The sequence below is a fragment of the Dipteris shenzhenensis genome, chromosome 21, assembly GCF_047967505.1.
Source record: "Dipteris shenzhenensis isolate YYH24624 ecotype China chromosome 21, Dip_SZ_1.0, whole genome shotgun sequence".
In the NCBI taxonomy this organism is placed as follows: domain Eukaryota; kingdom Viridiplantae; phylum Streptophyta; class Polypodiopsida; order Gleicheniales; family Dipteridaceae; genus Dipteris; species Dipteris shenzhenensis.
The window spans coordinates 17,674,825-17,701,474 of record NC_141616.1 but is presented as its reverse complement, the minus strand read 5'-3'; the positions used below and the strand labels follow the sequence as shown (position 1 = coordinate 17,701,474).

Genomic DNA, 26,650 nt, shown 5'->3' with positions numbered 1-26,650 from the left:
TCAGCTAGTTACTTTGCTCTTGCAGGAAGAGCAAAGTCAAGCTAATAGACAAGCCATTATTCCTGATCATGCATTTGCTTCACAGCAGACAAGAAGAGGCAAGGCTTCCAAGCCTATGGGCAAGCCTAAATCTGTGCATAGCAGCTGCAATTCCTCCCATGCATCTAAAAATACAGCAGATAAGTCAAAGAAGAAAAGATGCAACTATTATCGCAAGCTTGGACATGACATTTCAGAATGCAGGAAGCGCATTGCTTCGGAGAAAAACAAAGCACGATTGACAGTTAATGCCTCACATGCTATTGAATCCCATGAGCCAGCAGATGCTTCACATGCACATGCTCTTCAGGATGATTGGGCATGGGCTGTCCATTGCTCATTTGATCCCTCCCAAGCTGATGCATTCTTTACAGCTAATGATGCTCAGTCCTGGTACTTTGATAGTGGTGCTTCCAAGCATGTCACATCTTGCAGATAGTTGTTTCATTATTTAGCAGATGCACCTCGAGGGGGGACTGTCACGTGTGCTAATAATGCTTCGTATGCTGTAAAAGGAATTGAAGATGTTCAGCTCACATCCATTTCAAGCCATCCTGTCACTTTGACAAATGTTCTGACAGCAAACGGGCTGCCAAACACCAGGATAAGGACATCAAATCTGAAAATAAAAATTATGGCAAACGACCGTTTCAAAAGGGAGGAAAAGCCCAATTCAAAGCTGGTCAAAGGCGTGGACAGCCTAATAAACAGCCCCGTACCAAGTTATCTGAAAAAGAGAAAAAGTCACTCATGGAGCAAAACAAATGTTTTATATGCAAAGGAGAGGGACACCGCTCGTATGATTGCCCATCCAAGAAAAGAGACAGGTCAAATGATGATAAGAATGGTGATAAACAAGCTGATTGGAAGAGCAAAAGGCCTAAACCTTCCGTAGGACTTCTTCCAGATGTGATTGGGAGTTTGCCACATGCAAATGATGAAGAGGAAACAAAAAAGACTGAGATGTGCAAAGCATGGGGAAAAATCAGAAATCAGAATTGTTTGTTTTTCTTTGATTCTGGGGCAAAGGCAAATTTCATAACTCCTGATATGGCAGGAAGGCTTGGCATCAAGCCTGAGGAAATGGGGCCATCCGGCATGTGTGACATGGCCAACCCTGAACTCAACACACCTGTCACTCCTATCATTGGCAAGTACGCATGTTTAGCTTTGTGTACAACCTTTCCTTGCCTTTCTTATTTTTCAGCCTTGCCTTTTGAAAACGTAACAAAACCCAATCACCTTCTATAAATACCAATTCCCTGCGGTGCTTATCTACTGCTCTTTTCTGCTTGTCCTGACTTCTTTGCAAGGCATATTTGATCTTCTTGTAAGCCTCTTCAAGGCTTTCCACAAAACGATCAGCTTCGAAGATTTTCTCTTTTGTATGCAAAATGGGAGGTATCTTCCTGGCACCTTCCACTATTTCAAACGGTGCTTTATCTGTGGATGTGTGCACCGTATTATTCTAAGCATATTCTAGCAAAGGCAAATAATGCTCCCATTTGCTTTTGTGGTCTGAGACATAGCATTTAAACATATCCAAGATGGTAGAGTTTTCCTGCTCCGATTGTCCATCAGACTGAGGGTGAAAAGATGACGAAAAATTCAGGGTAGTGCCCATATTTTCAAACAGCCCTCTCCAAAAGAGGCTGGTCATCATCCTCAAATCTCTATCACTGATTATGGATTCACGCATCCCATGATACTTGAAGACATGCTGCAGAAACAATTTGGCTATTTGATCTGCTGTAATTTTCTTTCTTATTGGCACAAAGTGGGCTTGTTTGCTAAACCTGCAAATTATTGTCCACAATCCATCATGTCCAGTAGGAGTATGTGGAAGATCAAACACAAAATCTATAGCTATGCTTTGCCATGGTCTATCCGGAATTGGCAAAAAGTGTAACAACTCAGGTGCCTTCTTCCTGTCAAACTTTACTTTCTGACAAACCATGCATGTTCTCACATATTCTTCCACATCTTTTCTCAAAGATGGCCAATAAAAGTATTGCTCCACTGCTGTAATTGTTGCTGTAATTCCCCTATGTCCTGCATATGGAGGAGCATGAATTTTCATTATGACTTTCTGTCGCATCTGATCAGTGACACAGAGTCGTCCATGCATCAAAATGAAACCCTCTTTCAACATATAGTGTATCATGCCTTTGACCATCAGAAAGCTGATCATAAATAGTTAAAAAATCAGCATCATTAACACACTGATCTTTCATCACATCTAACACATTGTTGTGAGCAATGCTCACTGCTGAAACACTAGGTTTCTTGGAGACTACTTCAAGTTGTGGTTTCCTGAAAAGTGCATCAGCCACGACATTTTTGTTACCCGGCACATGTACAATTTGAAAATGAAACATTGAGAGGAAGTTAGCCCATCTCATGTGCTTTTCAGATCATTTTCTCTGCGTGAGAAAATAATTAAGTGACTGATGATTTGTCTGCACATAAAAATCAGCTCCAAGAAGGTAATGTTTCCATGTGGTCAAAGCATGTATCACTGCTAACATTTTCTTCTCGTATGTTTGCAAGTATAATTCAGCATCTTTGAGAACTCTACTCTCATATGCAACCACTCCCATCCAGCATCAAAGTGCCTCCTATGCTGTTCCCACATGCATCACAAGTTACAGCAAAGGGTTTTGCAAGATCTAGCAAGATAATAACGGGTTCAGAACACAACTTTTGCTTCAGCTCTTCAAAAGCTACATTTTCTTTTGGTCCCCACCGAAACGGTACAGCTTTCTTCTGTAAAGCATGCAAACTTCATGCAGATTTTTCAAAATTGGCCAACTCCTTATGGCCTCAACTTTTGCAAGATCCATCTTGACCCCATCCTTTGACACTATATGACCGAGAAAATGAATCTCATGCATAAAGAACTCACTTTTCTTGGTGTTTATTAATAGCTTGTGTCTTTTCAACTCTTGAAACACAATAGTGAGGTGTTTCCTGTGCTCCTGCTCATTTTTAGAGAACACAATGATGTCATCAAAGTAAGTGCCCACAAACTTTTTGTGTGCTCTAAAAATTATGTCCATCATTCTATTGAAAGCGGCAGGTGCATTAGTCAAACCAAAAGGCATCACAAGGAACTCATATAAGCCAAATGAAGTACGGAAGGCAGACTTATAGACATCTTCAGGCCGTATCCTTATCTGATGGTATCCACTTTTAAGGCAATACGACTGAACATCGAGGAACCTTCCAACTGATCCAATATATCATCAATGCGTGGAATTGGAAAATGATTCTTAATTGTGACTTTATTCAAAGCCCTATAATCAATGCACAAGCAACACAGGGGAACAGTAAGGAGAATTACTTGGCTGTATTAATTCCTTTTCCAAGAGTTCCTTCACTTGTGACATTATCTCTTCCTGTTGTGCCTTATTGACACGATAGGGAGGTATATTAGGCGGTGAGCAACATGGAATTATATCAATTTGATGATCCTCTAGCCTTTTGGGAGGTAATTCGAAGTGCATTTGAGAAACAATCCTGAAAATCTGAAATAAAAGCAGCCCTTTCTCTATCTAAAGTAGAAAGAGTAGAGCCTTCCTGAACTGGTTGGCTGTCCTCTTTGACAAAAATCAAAAACGCTGAAATATGACGCTTTATTACATTGGAAATACAAGAAGCTGAAACTACAGGGATGGACTGAGGACTCCCCTTTCAACTTTACATCAAGTACATAATTTTTGCCTCTATGAGTTAAAGAAATCTTCTTGTTTCTCATCTGTACTCATCTGTACATCAGCCCCAACTCTGTACATCCAAGGCATCCCAAGCAAAGCATCACACTCTAGCAAAGGCATAATGTAGAAGTCCTCTGCATCCTGATATCCCTAGATATGCATCCTCATGCAAAGAAGAATGATGAAGATATCATAGACACTGAGGAGGATAGCAAATACTTGGGCATATGCAAGAACTAGAGGACATTTTTGGTTGCAAATATTCAGATGCATGTATTCAGTATGAGGATGTTTATGATGGTGGATTGAATGGCTTGTTTGATGGTGAGGCTGATGCTTGCATTGGTGAGTCCATGAGTCAAAGATCCAATTAGCAGTAAATTTTGGTATGCATTTGGATATGCCTTTATGTGACGAGGATATGCTGATAAATGCGCAAGCTGGAGTCAAGCTGGAGTTCATGAGGTGCGGGATGTTGATCAGTGTTTCTTGCTTGAGGATTGTAAGTTGGATGTGCAGATTGCTAGTGTCTTAGAGGCATGCTTATTTGCAGATTTGTCTTGCTTTAGTGTCTATGAAGGGGATGATGCCTGAAACCACTCTTTGGATGAGCTGATTGACTGATTTTTTAACAAGTTTTCAGCAGATGTTTGTGTTGATACAGGCAGGACCCAACACTGAAGCCAAAGCATCCACATGCGTGAGTGCTTGAACAATGCTAGTCAAAAGCGAGATTGAAGTTTGAATCCCTTGGAGTTGCTGTGTCAACCCCGTTTGATTCGCATTAACCCGCTCAAACTTTTCATCGAGAGCAATGGTGAAGTCACTGAAGTCAGTCTTCGTAATCAAAATCATCGTAGAGGCCAACCTCCGTGGTAATCCATATCTTGATCACCCTCAGCGAGCCCGGGGTCTACTGAATCAGCCATAACTGAAATTGGATTTGATGAAGAGAGCAGTCTAGAGAAGAGAAGCAACAGGTGGGCTCGGAGCTAGGAGATTGGAACGGAGTGAAAGCTGGTCACGAGGATAGGAGATAACGAAGGAAGAGAAATGATAGCTGAGGGAAAGAGAGGCTGATCCCAAACTGATGATCAGCCAAAGACACAACACCCCTCCTCGAATTTCGGTTGATGTAGCTCAACGGTGATGGCGCTGTTCCGTATGATCGTCTGCAGCAAGCCGTACCACGTGACGGGCTCCGAACAGGATGGCGTGGAGGGGCTTCATGCATGCGTAGTCCACAGGCTGGAGTAGTGACGTAAACCGGCCAAGCTATAAGGTGGGTAAGCCAGGCTTTTAGAAAAGCCCTGCTTTCGAAAAGCCCACCCTTCTATTTTGGAGGGGATGGCGCTTTGCTTAGCCTCCAGACCCCCCCGAATATTGCTCGACCCTGATCGCAACCCTGCTCCAGTCCATCATGCACCTCTCCACGCTCTCCTTCTTCACGCCCTCACGTCTTCTACGCAACCAGTCCCGTGCACGGGGTCTTCTTGGGTTCTGCGTCAGTCCTGTGCCTACCTACAGCTCCTCTCGCACCTCTCCTCCAACCCCAAGGTCCTCACCGCTCCCTCCTAACTACCTCTCTCTCTCTCTCTCTTAGACCTTCACATCTAGTAGCGAATTCACCCTTCTCTCACTCTCGCTTTCCTTCTATCCCATTCCAGGCAACCAACAATCCTAAACGATGAAGCAACAAGCACTTGCAGGGCATGAACATAAATTTCGAATTTGAGACATACCTAGAGAAACTCACGTCCAAACTTACTCATAACAGAGATTCCTACCTTAGGAGTTGGCTTTGATACCAACTGACACAACCCCAGCACTCCTAAAACCTTTGATCTGCAAGCTAACACAAGAACACACCAAACATGAGGAATCTGAGCAAGCTGCTTACCACCCAACCATGACATCTATGGGATGCGATCCCTAATCAGGAGATGTCCCCTCCGAGCCACGAGCTGAGCTACTGGCACGAACTCCCAACCAAGTCCTGACCAGCCTGGTGTCCCATACCTCCAGGTGGCGCCTAGAGGCCTTGGATCTGCTGCTAGGCTTTGGGCTACGCTAAGATGTGGCGCACGTCCGCGACTCAATCTAGGATCAGACCTTGCACCTGGGAACGAGACTTGCTCCCATTGGCTCACTGAAAACTGAACCTCTGGGTCCCTTATATAGACTCAGGCCCAGTGTGCCGAAAATAGCGAAGACCTCTAACTGGTTCGTACCCTTGCCACTCAACCCAAGAATCAAGCCTGCATAGCCCTAAGCCTTACTAGGCTACCTGAGCTAGTCTTGTGTACCCCCGTCAACATATAAAGCGACAACCAAGGACATATTAAAGGATGTGCAAAAATAGAGGCTCGGATCACTGTAGGAGCGATGGAATCCATGTTTTAGAAAGTAGCTGTTGATCTTGAGATACCAGGAACAGGGGGGTCTGTTTTAAACCATATAGTGCTTTCTTCAGACGACAGGCAGTGCGTGCAACGTAAGGAAAACCTAGGGGTGGCTGTAAGTAGATTTCTTCATCAAGATCGCCATGAAGAAAGGCACTCCACACCATGCACGTCCATCTGGTGGACGTGCATGGTGTGGAGTGTGGCCCAGATGAGCAGGTGACACGATGCGTACGATTAGTGCAAAAGTGTCAATATAATTCACTCATTGTTGTTGTGTGAATCCAAGCCTAGAGCTGACTATCTGCTATTATTGCAATGAGCTCAGCCATGTTGGATGAGACTGTCCCAAACGAGCTGCGGATCTCGAGTTGCGGATCTCAAGATGCGAGAGCAAGTACGAGCTCATATTGATCACACCACAAATGCCGCCACACCCAAAGCTCTCGTAGCCATCTGCAAAGAAGATACACCTTCCCCCACAAACGTGGAATTTGCGCTCGCATACAGTGGAATGCGCAACCCTACGAACAATGTCGACTCCCACTATCTAGTGCCAGTTGCCACATGAGCTTCGACTGTCATGCATTCTCCTCCTATGAAGATCTTCCCAAAAAAAAGAACATTGTCATTGGTGATAATGGATCTATCAGTGCCGTGGGAACCGCTTCTGTCAACATTCAACTCGCCAACGGTGAACTCGGAGTCATTCATGAGGTACTACACGTTCCTAACCTAGCAAAAAACCTTATGTCTGTCAATGTGCTTGACAACCGCAAATTAGAAACCCGTTTCCAGAATAGGCTCTGCACCGTGCTTCACAATGGTAACCTCTACGCTAGTGGCACACGTCACAATGGCCTCTATCGTCTGGATGCAGCCACTGCCTACCCTCCCTCCACACACTGCCCTCACTCATGTGGCTTAAGGACGGCATGACACTATGGCACCGTCGCTTCGGGCACATCAGTACCCAAAAGCTCGAACTCATGGCTTTGCCAAGGGCTTCACCTACAACAAGGCTGCAGAATTCAACCTTTGTACCAAACGTGTCTATGGCAACCAACATAAAGAGCCCTTTCACCGACACTACGACAATCGAGCCCCTAGAATCCTTGATCTCATTCACAAAAATGTCTACGGCCCTTTTCATATCCCATTGATCGGCGGCTCCAAGTACAATGTTACTTTTATTGATGATCACTGTCGCTTCATCTTCATCTATTTCTCACGTTCAACATTTACATGTTTTTGAGTGCCAAGCGTATGTCCACACACCCGCCGAGAAACATCAAAAACTCGATCCACGTGGCGAAGTCGGACTTGTCGGCGACGCACAACATGGACGTGGGTACAAAATCTTCCTTCCCCATTCCTGCAGTTTCATGTTTTCTAGAAGCGTCGTTTTTGTGGAAGATGATGCCATCTCGACATCTGTCACTCCATGCATTAACCTTCCCACTGCCAACACTCTTCCCTATCTCCATCCAGTGTCACACTCCACCACTCCTACTCTGGCATCTGGCTCACTCTCCCCAACTCCAAGTTCCACTGTCCTGCCTATCCCCCTTATGGTCTCTCCCACACCCGTTCAACCAAACTCCAACGTCCCCATATCACCACCTCCCCTACACCAGCCCGACAAAGACCCTCTCATCATAGCGACGTCATCAATCCTCTCATGTCTCTTCCCAAAAGCAGTCAACCGAGTAACCACTCTTTCCCTCTCATTGACTGCCACGTGCCCCCACCCCCTTCTACCTCATCCATGCCCCTCGTCGCTCTACACGTGTTCATCAACCCCCATGCAAATTCGACGACTTCTCCCTTCTTGCTCAAAGCTCGCTCATCCATGAACCGACTTCCCTTCACGAAGCAAAGAACTCCCCTCACTGGCTCCATCGGGAGGCTGCCATGGGAGATAAACTTCTTTCCATTCAAAAGAATGATACATGGGAAAACGTCCCTCTACCTCCTGGCCGGCAGGCCATCGAAAGCAAATGGATCTACAAAATCAAGTATTCACCCTCTAGCACTATTGCTCGCTCCAAAGCCCATCTCGTCGCTAGGTGCTTCTGCGAGCTGCTATTGTGCGGTCAGGAGGAGTAGGTCGAAGGCCTGGCTTGGAAGAGGTGTGGAAAGGCCTCTTGGCAGCAGAGGCAGGGGTAGGGAGAAGAGGGCTGGCAAACAGAGCATGTTCTGCAGGATTGGGAGAGGATTTCCGGTGTGCTTCCTCTTGAAGGAGATGGGTGTTGACATAGGAGATAGTGAGGTCATCTGCTTTACCTTCAAGAGTCATAACGATGATTCAAAGGCCATGCTGCTCTCTAGTCTCCCTGCTATCTATGACGAAATCATCAATATCCTTTGAGTCAACGCCAGCATGAGCTTCGAAGAGATTATGGCAACTCTCTTGGATGATGAACGCAGGCACACTACTGTTGATGAGGAAATATTTTTGCATGCAAGGGATAAAAGTGTAACAACAAGTGGCAATTGGATTGGGAAAGTTCTGCTTCAAAAAAAGAGATGACACGGAAAAGGTGAACAACGAAGCTGCAAAGAACAAAGAATCTGCTCATATGGTGGTCGCGAAAGAATTTGCAAGGCTTTGCATGGCAGGGCCGAGCAATGACAATGAATGGGCCTTCTAGATAGACAATAGTCAGAAGTTCAATAAAAAATGTAGGTGAGTCTTAGGGATGTCAACTTCTTTTGCATGTACTTCCTTCTCGTGAACTGGTCCTCTCCCTCCTTCACCCTTGCTTGTATCCTGTATTCAAAGCACGCGCAGCACGTAGATAATTTCTCTTGCTCACACCATATCTATATTTTTGTAAGCCATGAAAAACTGCAATTGATGACCATCAGAGATCCTCCTCATCCCAACCGGACTTGTTGGATGATCTTACAACCAGAACGTGATTGAAACATAAGCAGGGGCAGAGGTGTGATCAGTGACAGAAGAAGGTATTTCAACAAAATTTGAGAACAAAAATACAAGAGTTCTCATTGCAAGTCAAAAACCAAAAAGACACTTTCTTCACAAAACCAAGAGAAAAATATGTTTCTCAATCCTGACAACCATAACCCAAAAATTGCACTTCCCATCCCATTCCAAAACTATACATCATAGTATATCGTCCCTCTTACATGGAAAGCCATCATCCACAAACCTCTAGGCACTTCTCCCCTCTAACTCATTTACATATGACCCTTAACTTAATTTAAACCACTCTACCCCCCACATGGGAACGCGAGCATGCACACCCACCTTTAATTACATATCTTGGCCCTCTGTTGCCCGATCAACATGAAACGGGTATCATTTGAAAGCTCACTCGACACCCCACCTCCCTCTGGACTCCATAGCGGACGTGGACTCACAAAACAACCCAACACAGCCTCCTACACAGTGTTACTAAAACCCACTAACCGCCCCTAGTAGCAACAAAATAAAATTTCACATAACATTTCCCCCCCGGCTGCAGAGTACGCAAGCGTACTCAGTAGCTGCATAAGCTCAACCTTCCAAGAGAGGTCCATCATTCTGTATCCAAAGCAAAATGAGTATAACTACCACCCACTGTAACATGACTCGTTAAGAGACCCTGGGCCATCCACAATAAGAGCTTCATCCTCACTCACACTCTTTACAGAAACATTTGACACTTCAGCCCCTTCCTCCTGCAAAAAAACACCATCTAACTTATCCTTCAACATAGAGATTCTTATCTGAGCTTTTTCCACATAAGCTTTCATCCTTGGTTCAAGCTCAACTTCTGACTCATCCCAACTGAGATCCTCTATGCTCATATTGTCCCAACTTTCATAGACATTTTGCATAGTATTATTCACTGCATTGCATTCGTCTTTCATACCCCACTTTGTCTTCAAAGAATCGTACCTCTGTGCACTGCTATTATGCCCCCTTTCTTGTAATTGCACTTTGAATAATTCGTTATTTCGACCCCATGATCTTTTCCGAGCTTATGGAGAAGTAAGGAACCAAAGACTTCACATTCTCTTTGACCCAGGCAGCTCTCACAATTTTGTGAATTGCAAACTTATGCAGAGGATGGGGCTGTCCACGACACCTAGCGATCACACCTACAAGCTGCAGCTTCCAGCTGGGAAGCAGTTTTGGGATCGTAAGGTTGACACACTTTCTATCCGGATTCAAGACTACACAGCTGCTCTTACGTGCTATGTCATGCACTTGGAACACGTGGACTTGTTAGTCGGAATAGAGTGGTTTAAAACACACGATATTCGGATTGGATGGAAAGATCATACACTCTCTCTTTTGGACAAGGACACCTAATTTTGTATTCAATGTGAGAATATTCTTCCTTGTCAGGGACCTATTGTATCTGCGATGCAGCTTCAGAATATAATAAAGACTTCTAATTATGATGTGTATCAATGTGTTTTGATTCCGCTTTCTTCATTTGTTGTCTCTGTTAATAACAAAAATTATTTAAGCGTGTTTGAACACCGTGAATTGAGAACATTGTTAGATGATTTTATGGATGTATTCCTTGCTCAACTGCCGGAAGCTTTACCTCCAGAACGGGTAGTATATCATTGTATAGATTTAGTACCTAGGGCTCAACCTATTAGTATTTCACCTTATAGGATGAGCCAACTAGAGGAAGATGAGTTAGCTTCACACCTACAAGATTATATGAAGATCGGCTATATTCGCCCAAGTAAATCACCCTTGGATTATAAACGACTGAATAAAGTGACAATTAAGAATAGATACTCTCTTCCTCGTTCCAATGATTTGATAGACGGTTTGGCTGGAGCGAAATACTTCACTAAGATTGAATTGCGGACGGATTATCAACAAATCTGTATCTATGCTAAACACATAAATAGAACCGCATTCCAAACTAGGTATGACCACTACAAATTTCTCGTATTACCTTTTGGTTTGACCAATGCTCCTACTACCTTCCAGCAAATGATGAACGATTTGTTCCGAAATTTTTTGGGCAAATTTGTTGTTGTGTTCTTAGGTGACATCTTGGTATATAGCCGAACGCTAGAGGCTCACATTGGACACCTCCAAATTGTCTTAGTTATTCTAAGACAGCATAAGCTCTATGCCAAGATGAATAAATGTAACTTCTTTATGAAGGAGATCATTTACTTAGGACACAAGATTTCCTCTGAAGGTATTAGCATTGATCTAGATCGTGTCCAGAAGGTTTTGGAATGGCCCATCCCTCAGACAATGAAACAACTTCGTTCTTTCCTAGGATTTACAGTTTTTCTCTGAAAGTCCGTGCATGATTATTCGAACATCACGACACCCTTGACCAACATATTGAAAGGTCGTGGATGCAGATCTAGCCAGCCAATTTCTTGGAATGATGCATTGAACAAGGCTTTTGAAACCTTGAAGCTAACTATCAAGGAGGCTCCTGTTCTTGCATTACCCGATCCTACCCGGCCTTATGTTTTAGAGGCCAACGCGAGTGATTTTGCAATTGGGACAGCTTTATTCCACGAGGGCAGACTTGTAGCTTTTGAAAGTAAAAAGCTAGATGACACCCAATATCATTGGCCCACACTAGAAAAAGAACTATATCCAGTTGTGTATGCTCTAAAGGTTTAGAGACACTACTTGTATGGTTTGAAGTCTTGTATTGATAAATCATCAGTCAATCAAGTATGTGTGTGACGGGTCTGAATTGAGGGGACAAAAGGCTAGATGGGTAGAGTTAATGCAAGATTTTGAGTTTGAAATATGTTATCGAAAGGGTTTGATGAATAGTGTGGCGGATGCCTAGTCAAGTCAAGTTATAAATGCAATGTCATTTATGAAAATATTCTCAGACCTTTTTCAATCCTTGAGGGGGCTTTGTGCAACTAATAGTCATTTCAGTTCTTATTGGCAGAAAGTCCAGAATGGGAGCTCCATGGTTGACCAGGACTCAGGGATTGTGCCACCTACGGTACAGGCGACAGGAGGTCAGTGGATGATTAGGAACAGCTTGCTGTTCTAGAATGGAAAGATATGTGTGCCAGATGTTTCGGATCTTCGATCCAAGATTCTCTAGGAGTGTCATGATGTTCCTAGTGCCGGACATCCAGGTATACATCGGACTTTGTCTCTTGTGAAACATACCTTTCATTGGCCTAAGATGCGTGCATTTATTGAAAAGTATCTAGTAGGTTGCCGGGTTTGTCAGGTTACTAAGGTAGAACGCCTTAGAAGCCGTGGGTTTATTACAGCCATTGCAAATTCCCGGTAAAAAATGGAAAAGTATTTCCATGGATTTCATTACCGGTTGCCTAGAATGCGCAAGGGTCATGACTCCATTTGGGTCATAGTTGACCGTCTGACAAAAATGGCTAGATTCTTACCTACTAGATCGACCATATCAGCTATTCAATTAGCTCACGAGTTTGTGTACCAATTGTTTCAGCTATATGGTTTGCCTTCTGACATAGTCAGTGACAAGGACTCTAAGTTTACAAGTAACTTTTGTGGACCAATTGTTAAAGCTATATGGTTTGCCTTTCGACATAGTCAGTGACAGGGATTCTAAGTTTACACGTAACTTCTCGACACTTGTTTTTGAGAAGTTGGAAACTACTCTAAGTATGAGTTCCTCAGATCATGCACAATTGGTTGAAGATATGCTTCGGGCACATGTTTCTAAGAGAGAATCTTCATGGGAACATTATCTCCCCATGATGGAATCTGCTTATAACAGTGCAAAGCATTCAAATACTAGTTACAGTCCTTTTATGCTTATGTACGGGTTTCAACCCAAGTCACCAGTTGTGGGTTCAAGGGAATTCAAAATCATGTTGCAAAGACATTCTTGCAAGACATGCAAGACATGTTTCACTTTGCGAAGGAGTCTATTAGAAGTGCCCAAGATCGCGACAGATTTTATGCTAATAGACATCGTTCACCCAGAGAGTACTCTAAAGGGACGATGGTATATTTACGTATTCCCAAGGAATCCAAGAGCCTAAGTACTGTTTTGGTTCCGAAATTATCCCCCAAATACTGTGGTCCCTTCAAGATTATTGAAAGAATTGGGCCAATTGTTAGAAACATGGTGAAAGGAGAGAGGGAGGGAGAGAGAGAGAGAGAGAGAGAGAGAGAGACTAGGGAGAGAAGAACTGGTACACAAATGTAGAAACCATGAAGGCTTTCATTCATCCATCAAGTACGTTATGACAAGTGAAGTACAAGCCTTTATATAGGCTACTCACACACACTCTAGTACCTAGTGCATATGGATAAGTCCCATGATGACGCGTGGCACTCACACATGACTCACACACATAGACTAGTACTAGATCACCTAGTACTACACACCAACACATCACATCACCACACTCTTTGACTATGATATCACCCCCCTTCAAAGCAAAGAGGTGTGAGACCCAACACGCAAGAGTAGACCGATCCGCAATACTGCAAAGAGCAAGTCCAACTATCCAACACCTCCCGTGTGATAGTGACTTCTTAGTCAGCTTGCGACTGGCAAGGGCAAACCATCACTCGTCATCCCCCCTTACTCTAAAATGGGTGGTCAATACCATCAACCAAAGTAAAACACAATACAATCATTTTTGGGGGACAACCCAAGGCAGACGACCTCTTATTGACTCCCAATACATTCAATTTAGAGGGACACATCAAGGCTAAGAGCCTTTAACTCAAACATAGAAATATTTTCATTCATTTTATGCATAGCAAGGGCAGAGAACCCATGATCCCGAAGTAGCTACAGCCTACCGCACAAGAGTGTGCACATCTTGATGCGAAGAGGTATGTCGGTGAAGAACCAAGCGAGAATGCCCTCGAATGATGTGTCGATGAAGGCCATAGGAGCAGCTACCAAGGGACATCATTTCACGACTCTCAATGTGCCGATCGGAGAGTCACCGAATGCAAAGAAGAGCCTCGGAGGCTCCAAAATGTAAACCCTGATCAAAACGCAGCAAGAGGGTCTCCGGAAAGGCAAATCGAAATGACACAGGACAGCTCCAAAGTGAAAAGCAGCTCCCTGGAACAGCTCCGAATGCTTCAGAGCTCTTGTAGATGTTCACAGTAGATAGGTGGTGGCTGTAACTGCTCTAAAATACACACAGCAGGGCCCAAAGTCCAAAGGCAGTTGCTGTAGGTCTCTAGAGGCAAACGCAGGTCTCGAAATCTGCAAAGCGGCTCAGCAAGGCACTCCAAAGTGCTGCAGCAGGTCACCACAGTAAAAGTCGGCTGGTGTATGTATGCTGGAGCGGTGGAAATAGCTCGGAAGTGGCTCTGTTGAAGGCGGCTATGCAGCAGCAGCACATTAAAAGTCGATTTTGGTGATGAAGAACTTCGAAACAGCCCTGAAAGGTCCACACGTGCAGGCACAATGAGACGACCAGCAAGTAATAGGCTGCCAAGGGCGCCTAAAGCTCCAAAAACTCCCGAATAGAGGCGGAAATGAAGGCAGGCTGTGGAGAGGCTCTATTCAGGTGCAAACAGCTAGAAAATGGAGGTAAAAGAGGGCAAAATGAAGCAGGGCTGAGGTGGCTGCAGGCTGCAGGAAGAAGGGCTGAAGCAGAAATAGGGTTAGGGCAAGGGTGATGTGGCAGCAACTATGGAAGGTGGCTCTAATACCATGTTAGAAACATGGTGAAAGGGGAGAGAGAGAGAGAGAGACAGAGAGAGACAGAGAGAGGCTAGGGACAGAAGAAGTGGTACACAAATGTAGAAACCATGAAGGCTTTCATTGATCCATCAAGTATGTTATGACAAGTGAAGTACAAGCATTTATATAGGCTACTCACACACTCTCTAGCACCTAGTGCATATGGGATAAGTCCCATGATGACACGTGGCACTCACACATGACACACACACATAGACTAGTACTAGATCACCTAGTACTACACACCAACACATCACATCACCACACTCTTTTACTATGATATCTCCAACACCAGTTGCATATAAACTAGAATTGCCTCCTGATGTTAAAGTACATCCAATGTTTCATGTCAGTAGACTGATAGAGGTACTAGGTGCAGATGATCAACTTGTTTCTCCTCAAGAAATAATAGAAGTTACATATTTGACTTTTATACCACACGAACCTAAGAGTATTCTTGAATTTCATGAAAGACAGATTTGTAATCGAACTATTACGGAATACAAGATCAAGTAAAAGGATCGTGTTGAGGAGGATGCAATATGAGAGACATTACCTAACCTCCAAAGGTCATTCCCAGGTTTTTTAGCGAACTCAGAAGTGAGTTCTTAGAGAAGGGGAAGTATGTCATGTGCACAGATCGGTATCTGACGTGTACTAGGGTACACAAGACTAGCTCAGGTAGCCTAGGGAGGCTTAGGGCTAGGCAGGCTTGATTCTCGAGTTGAGTGGCAAGGGTGCGAACCAGTTAGAGGTCTTCGCTATTTTTGGCACATTGGGCCCGAGTCTATATAAGGGGCCCAGAGGTTCAGTTTTCAGTGAGCCGATGGGAGCAAGTCTCGTTTCCAGTTGCTAGGTCTGATCCTAGATTGAGTCGCGGACGCGTGCCGCATCTTAGCATAGCCCAAGGCCCAACAGCAACCAGATCCAAGGCCTCTAGGCACCACCTAGTGGTAGGGGACACCAGGCTAGTCAAGATCTGGTTGGGATTTCGTGCCAGTAGCTCAACTCGTGGCTCGGAGGGGACATCTCCTAATTCAGGATCGCATCCCGTAGATGTCATGGTTGGGTGGTGAGCAGCCTGCTCAGATTCCTCACGTTTGGTGTGTTCTTGTGTTTGCTTGCAGATCAGAGGTTTCTTGTGTTTAATGGGGTTGTGTCAATGACTGATGGAGGACCCCTACATTTTTATTGGGGTGTTCTTGTGTTTGTTGGAGTTGTGTCAATGACTGATGGAGGACCCCTACATTTTTGCTTAGGTATCCAAGTCCATATTGACACGAAGCATGGATGCACCTCCTTGAATCAAGACAACTACATCCAATTGATGCTTCAACGATACCACAGTGACTGTACACCTCTCTCAATGCCTATGGACCCAAACATCAAACTCACGAGTGAATTCAGCCCCACAACAGATTTCGAGCGATCATAAATGGCTTCAATTCCTTATCGCAGCTTGATAGGTTTCCTTATGTATGCTATGGTCTGCACCAAACCTGACATTTCCATGGCCGTCATCAAGCTTGCCCAGTTTATGACCAATCTAGGACCACAGCATTGGATGGATGCCAAACGAGTCTTAAAGGCACTTCTACTTTCGGAATTGTCTACAACAAAATGGAACCTCGTCTACTCGGCTACACAGATTCTGACTAGGCAGGCGACATCAAAGATTGACGATCAACGAGTAAAATACATTCAATTTCCTGGACTTCTACAAAGCAACGATCTATTGCCCTCCACGGAAGCAGAATACATTTCTCTCTGCCACGCATCCAAGGACCATGTTTGGCTCAATGCACTCGCCAATGAACTTGGTCCTCATTTCGCCAGCAACATTGTCTACAACGACAATAACGGATGCATTTGCCTAAGCAAAAATGGATGCAATCACAACCGCAGCAAACACGTGGAGATCCAATACCATTACAATAAGGATCTCGTCCAACGTGGAGCCCTTATTCTCAAATACTGTCCCACTCGCGAATCTTTTCACAAAACCATTCTCCAAAGATCGTTTTGCATTTCTTCGACGAGGCATTCGCCTTGCTCCCACTCCTTGCGGTCTCCGACATCTTCAAGTTGGAGAATTCTTGCTTTAAGAAAACCTTGGAATTTTTAAGCGGTCACTAAAAAGTGTCTGTATTGCTACCCAATTTTCACGCACAGTCGGTGTGAAATCAAGGTGATGATTATACTTCCCTCCTAGCGCCCATCCGAGGATACCGATGGCTCTCTCATTCTTGCTTTCCCAGGCCTGGATTGATTGTTGCTTGGCCTCCCCTCTGTGCCTGCAACCGCTGCCCACAAGCTCTTTTCCATGAAGTAGAGCCGTAATGAAAGCTGCCGAGCTGGAAAGTTCGCTCTTGTGAACACCACGAGTTCCATTGGAGTCGACTTGTTGTTCGTGTCGTCGTTAATCACTATCACACAGTTGAGATAGCTCTCAATCCGTAGGTCTGAGCCTGCTCAAATACCAACTGGTGCAACTAATTCATATACTACACACACATATGATAACTACTATTAAAAAAACCCTAGAGCAATAGACACAAAAAGTACGCCATGAAAAACTGCAAGTGACGACCATCAGAGATCCTCCTCATCCCGATCAGGGGTATTGGAGGATCTTACAACTAGAACATGATTGAAAGCTTACAAGGAGAATCAGGGAATCGAACAAGAGCTCTACACATTACCTTGGCAATGAGCCATAGATATAGGGTCAATGGCTGAGAGGCAGCCGAGCATCACAATGCAATAATCACGGTGAGATAGCCTGGCAAAACTGAGGAGAATTCTCCACAAAACAAGGAGAAATCATAGCGAAAGACCACGCCTCCACATTCAAAGATCTCCATACTAAAACTCCGTGCATGCCGCAAAACCAGCCACGTTTGGCTGCCTCAACCCATGCAGAGGTTTGCCTCACTTCAACATTGTCAACATAAACCTTCATGAATACTTTTGACATAGGCATACTTACCTCAATCCTATTCAGCCATACCTGCTGAATCACCTGTTGAAAACATCCTCTCATCTATCAAGACATGAGTATCCCATCTTGGTACTTAACTATCCAATTGGGTGAGCATCCTTGACACTATCAATCTCAAACTATTCAACCATGCTTGCTGAATTATCAAGTGTCAAAAGATCTCATCATCCAATGATGATAAACCACCCATCATTAGTCACTTCAAGTTAATTTTCTAAATCCAAACCCCCATATTCTCAATATGAAACTTTCAATTGCTATGTTAAGGACAACGATCACCATAAGTGATGTCCAAAACATATGTATTTACCAACTTTGGTAAATCATGAGGGTATCCTCAAGTGGCTCTCAACTGTATCCCTCAACCATCTCCAATGTTTATATACAAAGTTAGCACACTTGACGAATATGGTTACGCTATTATCAGTTCTTCTCCCTTCAATCCTAGTATCAACTTACCATAACTCACTCAAATTGAGAAAGAAACTGATCTCAAGTGGCTTTGCACATATGAATGTGCAAAACTGAAATGCTTCTCAAGAAAGCATACTCTTATCTAATGCATGTACTTAAACGTCATCAAGTCTTAAATTTACAGCATCTCTCATTGCTGAATCCATCCATAACATTATTATCTATATAATGTTACTTTAATAGCATATGTCCTTTACATGCCATATATCTTGGCATTCCATACTACCAAGAGATAGTGTCTAGGCAGATCAATTTTTTATATATAGCTTTGTAAGACTATAATATATCAAATCATACAAATTTAGATTTTTTGTTGTAATGAGCATGTCCTTTTAGCAATTAACTTTCGGTATCCCTAACTCTTTTCTTTCAAAAAGTCAAACAAAGCAAGAATACTGCAAACTTTCAGTTGAATTTTAGTGTCATTTTCAGAGCGACTTTAAAACTAGTTTTCCAATCCAAGAAATCTTCCACAATTATCCGTACCTATGATCGATTTCAAATGGTCAACTTCATCTTCAGTTGCATGCAAGAGTGCACTATTATACTCTAGCCCAACTAAATTGTTCAGCTTTTCAAAACTCTGGTCAACTGATCTGAAGAATTTTTATTCTTCTCACTTAGAGAACATCAGTCATAAGACTCTACCTGTGCTTTCTTGCTTACCTTCATATCCCATAAGTATAGTTGGTAATTGCATAAGCAAATGCCAAATCTTAAAGTATTTATAAATTAGGAATCGAAAAAGCATTACACCTTAAAAAGTATCGGCAACAAAGTTGGAGATAATCAAAGCTAAGCCAAGAGTCTAGAACAAGAGCCCGTAAAGTGTGGCCGGTGAAGTCATATGCTTCCAACCAACAAAGGGACTCTCCACATATATGATGCCCAAGGGGGTTGCTGGTTTGTGCATGACACCAAACATCTGAGGTGCAAGAACACCTGATGTGCGGCCGGGTGCAACAACACCCAACCACACGTGGGAGGTGGGTGTTGTGACAGCCAACTAACACGTGATAGGCCAGTATTGGTCAGCAATAGCACCAAACCCAGTCCTAGCAGGGGGGACCAGTCAGCAAACTAGTCAGACCAGATCAAGGCCCCAGTTAGCCCAACAAGAAGAGGGGGAGTCCAAAACCTATATAAAAAACTCCTCCCTCCCTCATTCTCTATAGCTTCTACAGCCAATAGCTCAGCCCCAACAACCTCAGCCTACAACACAGCCGGACCAGCAATCCCCTTGGGCATCAGGGAGAAGAGGAGCAATCTGCCCCTCTTGAACACATGATTACGGGGCCAAGACGCCCCCCCCCCTTATCCAGGCTATGGATTTGGTTGTCCCATACATAGGTTTTTCCATACGTTTCCATACGGCATATGCATACAGGTATGGAAGTATGGAATAAGTATGGAAAAATGCATGGCCCTAAAAGTTTTCATACTTTCAAAACATAAGGTATAGGAAATTTTATTAACAAGTTCAAGTTTCAAGTTTCAAGTACTTAAACATTCCAAATATATATCTTAAACCATTAAAAAATTAGAGAATCTTCAATCTATATCCACCAGGGTCTAATCAAGAGACTGAAGACACGCGCGGGGGGGGGGGGGGGAGGGGTAGCACTAGAAGTCTGTGCAAACTTCTAGTCTCCAGATGGCAGGCTGCAAAAGGCTTTTCAAGTGAGAAAGGCTCCAGATGGCTGACAGGTCCATGGCTCTTTGCATGCAAAAGGCCCCACGAACAGTGCGGAAGAAAAGAGAAGTCAAAACAAGGGCATTTGACCCCCAAAAAAAGGTCAAGTATGAAATTCCATTTCATACTCTTTTTTTCAGACGTTTGCATACGTTAGGTATCCATACCATACGGGTATGGAAAAAAATATGGTCCCATATTTGGGTACTCGGGTCAGGTGTGGTCTTTACATTCTCTTAAAGAGATACATCTCGACTTGTGGGACACTAATGCTTCAATGGAAGTCCATCCTCAAATGCTAGATCCTCAATGTAAAGATATGCAATACATGAGTGGATATGTCTTTTGTCAAGAGAAGTGACACTTTCCAACCCCAACATGGAGTACGAGATGACATCCACACTACGTGAAGTACTACCAAAAGCACTCAACCAGTAGCACCATTGCCATCGCAAGCTCCAGTAATGCCATCTGCCAAGTTAGCACTGATGCAAGCCATGACGCGAATCCAACAAGAACTGTCTTGCTCAGATAAAACAACTCTAGGTAGGGTTAAATAATCTGAACAGAACCTTCTGTATGGCACAAATACTTAGTACTAGTGTCATACCCAAAAAAGGTGCATTAGGTATGTGTCGTTGGTATTTATACATTTTTCTTTCTAAAAACTATGAATATATATTTTTTTTTTTTAATTATTTTTTTTTTCCCCTTTTCCGGGGGGGGGGGGGGGGGGGGGGGGGGTAATTTATTTACCATGCATGTGGGACATCTATTGCAAGAGACTATGTATGGTGGAGAGCGGGCATTTGCTGTTGAGTACAAGGGAAAGTCAAAGTCTGCTGGTTTTCAGCCAAAGCATGATGCAAGACAGTCATTTGGAAAGGACAAGAAGGATGCAGAGATAAGCCCAAGAAAAGGGCAAATGCCATTACTACAAAAAGCAAGGTCACCACATCAATGAGTGCCCAAACAGGATTGCAAGGGAGAAAAAGAAAGAGTCTACCATGGCAATTGCAGAATCCTCATCTTTGGATGCCAGTAAGGATAATGTTGCCGCCAACTTTGTGGAGTATAGTTAGGATGCCTCTTGGGAGTCATGCTCATTCACTGCTGTTAATGAGACTGCTCACACATGGTATAACAACCAGCCACATAACATCCACAAAGGACTTGTTTGACAAATTGTCTTATCCTCCAATTGGCAAGAAATTTTCTTGTGTCAACAATTCTTCTTATTTTTCGTTTCAGAAATAGGGGAGATCTTGCTCACAGCCGTTGATGGCTCTGATCTCCGTCATTATGACGATCTGTTTGTTCCTGGGATCAACAATAATTTGCTCTGTGTCCTCTTTCACAAAAAGGGAATATCGTGTCATTTCTAAAGATGATATGTATTGCTTCTACTTCTACTTCTGCCTGGGAATTCAGTTTATGCAAAATGATTCTAGCCTCATTATGACACAGTCAAAGTACATACAGAGACTGTTAGAAGGGTTCAGATTTCAGGACTACAAGCCCATTTCTACTCCCATGGAACCAGGGCTGAATTTATCCATGTATGATGGTAGTGGCTACTTGTGCAATACTAGGGCCCGATATTCAGTTTGCCGTGTCACAGTTGAGCAACAGCCCAAGGACACCACACTGGCAGGCTGTCAAGCGTGTTTTCCGCTACTTGCAAGACACATGGTCATTTGGATTGAGGTTTTCCACAGGAAGTGACTTGCAGTTGCATGTTTACAGTGACTCGGGTTGGGCTGGTAATTATGGCACTCGGGAGTCAACCAGAGGAAACTGTTTCTTTTAGGGACGTTCATGCATTTCATGGTTGAGTCAGAAACAGCCAACGGTTGCTACCTCCTCTTGTGAAGCTGAATACAGTGCAGCTTTCACAACAGCAATTGAATGTGTCTGATTGCTTTCATATGTACATGCATCATTGGAATCTCCCACTCCAATTCTCACTGACAATCAAAATGCTATTGTAGTGACACAGAATCCTATTGTTCATGCACGCACAAAACACATCGGAACTATCATTATGTCAAAGAGCGGTTACATGCAAGGGCGATCAGCCTGATCTTTTGCCCGACACATCATCAAAATATGGCTGATCTATTCACCATGGCATTAACTCGAGAAAAGTTTAAGGCTTTGAGCAAAGCTTTTAACTTGTTTCCATTTGGTGATTGAGATCACACCTTGTTCATCAGAATGTTGTCACTGGAGGGGGGTGTTGGAAATATTAAGGCAGTGGTCAATGTTAGGTTAGTAATAGACTTCGGCACTTTTTCCCTCTTTGAGACTTTTTCCCTTTAACCATAGTTAGTCATTGAGTTAGTGTGTTAGTATGGGTTCGGTTGCACCCTAGGGTTTTAGGGTTTCATATCCTTGTCCTCTCTTTTGTTAATCTAATTCTGAATAGAACAGATTCGTTGCAGCTCCTCTCTTGCACTTCTCAGTTCCATTTTCTCACATATATATGGGGTATTCACTTTGTGCCTCACTCTTGGCTGCATAGAAGAGCAGCAGGGAGGCCCAGTAATTAGTTCACAAGTGTCTCATCTGTAGCTGGAGATCCTTACCAAGGAAGAAGGCAGCAGGAGGTCTATGGGGGCAGCATCCACTGCAGCTCCATTCGAGCATGTAGAACATATATTGAAGGTGTTCCAAGGAGGTAGAAGGCAGCACAGGGAGCTGCCTACAAATTCACATCTAGACAGCACAGAGGCTGCTAGATGATCGTTTAGTAAGCACATCATTTTGTGTCACACTTTGCCTATTTTGTGCAATCCATTATACTCTGGTTGTTAAACTCTATGTACATGATCAAAGTAAGCATTGTGCTATCAGCTAGATGTCTAACCATTTTTTGCTAAAAATGCTCGTTCGGGAAAGACTAAAAGGCTGACGTATGTTGGAGATATTCTACGGAAGTAGAAGGCAACACACACAGATGCCTACAGTCCACATCTAGGCAGCACACAGGCTGCTAGATGGTGGTACAGTGAGCACACCATTTTGAATTAGTATGTGTGTGATTTACTGACCTGTTACTTGTGTGTACAAGAGACGGAGTGAGATTTGTCTATGCATTGTGTGAACCCTGGGTTAAAGCCTTCCACTGCCGGGAGTTAGCTACAGCAAGCAGCTCTCTATTATCTGACAATTGGGTACTAACTTTTTTATTGGTGAGGCACACATTGATGGGCTAGATTTCTCTAATTTTTTGTATGTTCAAAAACAGGTCACATTCCAACACACATCATGTATGGCCTGTTTTGTAAAATGTTACGTCTAGGCATGTTAAATAAGGTAGTGTTGTATCGATTTTCTGTTTTAGCTCTTTTTCTTCCCCAAAATGGTCACCAACCTTCTAGACAGTATAGTGCAATGATTTGTGGCAGATTTTAGTCAGCCCGTATTTTGAGGCAGAGAGTGTAGATTTCGGTAGTTGTCTGCAAGTTCTTTGCATGTCTGCAGGTGCCTATTTCGCAGCAGTTCCAATCAAATCTGAAGGGTTTCAATCAGCTCACACTCCAAAAAGCACTCAAATCTGTTCTACTCACAGTTGCAGTTCACCATTTCAGACTTTTGCACAGTTTTGTCTGCGACGGAGATCGTTCTCAGTCTGGCATTTACATGGAACGTGGATATTCATGATGGCATATATTTTGATGTGGAAGCTGCTTATTCGATAAATAAGGTACATTGATGTGGTACTATGCCACATGACAATCGCCATGGTAGAGAGGGTTTGATGGTCACTGTGATTGTTTCATTGTATTTATGTCTATAAGCATGTTCTTCAACGTCCTTGGAGCTTCAATTGGTTCCAAGGTCAAGGCTTGGCCTTGTGAGGTTTGATAACCTAGGTTTGTGCAGCACGACGTGTAAGAAATCCCAGGCACTTTATGGACCTGCTGGCTTCATGTTGGTGATGATTGATTATCAATGCAGTTGTCTGCTTGGCTTTACACTTTTAAAGTGAAGAGGATTATTTCATGGTTGGACTATGCACGTGTATATTGTGGAAGCTCGAGTTCATGAAGTTTTTGGATTCTTTTTGGGTAATACCTTCTCAAAGTTTGACACAACCTTATAATTATAGAAATCCTTACACATATCTTTTGTTTTCTTTACTTCACGTGTCTCTTGCACTCACGGCCTCTTTGCATATTCTTTCTCAAACGTCAATATCCTAAAATAGAAGCATTTGCTGTTCTTCTAGTCTAACCATCACAGTGAAAGACTTGCATGTACCCTAATTACAACTTTACGCTTGTCGCCTAAGAATACAACTGAGACACCTAAAGGCTCCCCAAATACAAGTGAGGTCCTCCTTGGAGTAAACAACTCTGAAGCCAACTGCTGCAGTGGAGCCTAAGTTGTTTTGCTGGGCTGCTGGTGAAGAATGGAGATGAAAATTCCCCCCTACTGCTAACTGACGCCAAGCTGACTTTTCGAGCTGACTGAGGACCCTCTTGGACAACCTAGCTGCTACAGAGTCCTGTGCAGATATGGCAGGTCAAATTGCCTGCATGGCACCCGTCTGTCTGTCTTGGCTGCCCATGCAGCCTGCTGTCCTGCTGCAGCTACTATAGCAGCCTGATGCTGCAGATTGTTGGACCCTGATGTACGGTGCTGCTCTCTGGAAGGTGTACTGCTGTTGCAGAATTTTGTCTGCCTCACGTGAGTCCTGGCCCCCAGATTTTTCGTAGAGCAAATCAAGATGTTCATGACCAGAGAACGGTCATGACATAAGCACCTTGCAATTCTGCAAGCAGTCCGTAATAATTACCACATCCAACATCTCATTTAGCCTTACAAACCATACAGACTGCAAAACAAGCCATAGACATGTTAGCAAAGTTAGTCAGAAAACTAAATAAGACAGTATGAACGCTACTGAATTGGGAGCAGAAATGATGGGAGATCGAGAGGTGGACTGTGAGAGAGAGAGAGAGAGAGAGAGAGAGAGAGAGAGAGAGAGAGAGACTCCAGCTAAAAAACCTATTCTAAAAGTTAATGAACAAATGCAAAATCACACTGAGCTACTTCCAAGTGTCCGCAAAAGCATCCTCTAGGGAGGCAGTGCTATTTAGACGTCATCTGCAAGAAAAGGCTAGTATACCAGAAACACTAATCGAAACCCAACTATGGAGTTAGCCGTAACAATTTTACCATCACTTTTCTTCCTTTTTGTCCTTTTTCAAACAGCTGAAGGGGCTGAAGCATATCTCCCTTTGTAATACGATAATATTTACAATCTTACTAGAAAAGAGGATTAGGAGGTTAGGAGGGTTGTAAGATTTTCTGTTGGCACTAAGGCTTAAGATAACAAGCATAGTTCTGGACTTCAAATCGAATGTATTTACTGCTGTGTATGAGATCTCCACAGCATATTTCTCTGATACCTTTATAACGTGGCTTTAATCCCTAGGCTCTCTTACAATCTCCGCTACTTTGTTGAATATTGGAGTGTACCCTCCGCTGAACTTCAGGACAACCTCGTGCAGAAAAAAACAGGAGTTCAAACATAGGAATACAAAAAGAGTGCAAAGAAATTGGACGCTTGAAGGTTCCAGGATCCAGAGGGCGGAGGATAGTCTACCTGAGAGTGTAGTATACAATCCTGTCCGGCCAATAATGCTGGCAACGCCTTTATCTGTACGTCAGTTGGGTATTGAAACCCCAACTCTTCTGCCCTGGACCATATTGATAAAACACGAGTGGCTCAACACAAAAGACGATTGTCACTGTTCTGTGCTAAGCTCAATCGCTACGAAGTACGTCCACCATTGAGATTTCTTGTTGTACCTTTGCAACAGTTCGTGGGGCAACAGACAGCCGCAAATCTCCCTCATGGCAGGTCGCGAGGATGCGTCGACAGGTACGGCACGGGGTGTGTGAGCAACAACTGCGTGGTCGTGCGGGGGTTCATGGGGGGGGACGATGTGAGCTAAATCGGTGAGGCAAGCTTGGATGGGGCAAGGAGAGGAGGAAGAGGAGGATGAGCAAGAAGATGAGGGAGAAGGGAAGGGAAGCTGGAGGGAAGGAAAAGAGAAAGAGCAATGGAGTAGCTGGAGGTGTTTGTTTTGAGGCAAAGAGACGCCACAACGTGCAGAGTAGGGAATTGAGTGCATTGTTTCAAACTTTTGGAAAAACAATCAATTACAATTTTGTGAGCTCGCTCTTTAAGCTTTTGTTGAGTCCCTTGCATTGCAGCTTACCTTCCTTTAGATCCGTTGCTTGCATGGCACCTTGTTCAACTTCTCTATTTGTATTGTTGCCTACATCTTTTACACCACCCCGCTACAACTTGTGTCTCTGTCTGTGTCTACAAGCCCTACACTTAACTCTGGATTCTATCTTGGTCACCCCGTCTAAGGTTGCTCTTCGCACCTACAATGGAAAAAAAAGAAATTATATATGTATTGTCGGTGGTAAGAGGCCTCCCCTATACCCCCCTACATCACCTTCCATGCATTGCATAGTGTGGGGGCCAGTCCTCGTCACCACATCCAATGCTTGTGTGTGTGTGTGTGCGTACACGCATGCACACACACACACACATACACTTATGTACATATGTATGTATGTATGTTTACACAGATAAAGACATGGTTGCAAGATAGATGGAATCGACA

General features: G+C 43.7%; 1 protein-coding gene across 2 annotated transcripts in view; it reads right to left on the bottom strand.

Annotated features, from left to right (window-relative positions):
• Window positions 1–26,199, bottom strand: part of LOC147888572 (P-loop containing nucleoside triphosphate hydrolases superfamily protein) — a 113,181-nt gene extending 86,982 nt beyond the window's left edge. Inside the window, exons 1-2 of one of the 2 annotated variants that reach the window (XM_087393054.1) lie at window positions 25,821–26,199; window positions 25,615–25,708 (exon numbers count right to left, since the gene is read on the bottom strand). In XM_087393054.1, coding sequence (XP_087249180.1) covers window positions 25,615–25,708; window positions 25,821–26,146 — 420 coding nt within the window. In that variant the 5' untranslated portion in view covers window positions 26,147–26,199. The remainder of the gene's footprint in view (window positions 1–25,614; window positions 25,709–25,820) is intronic. The other variant, XM_087393053.1, reaches the window with a different exon arrangement.
• Between the last annotated feature and the right edge of the window lie 451 nt (window positions 26,200–26,650).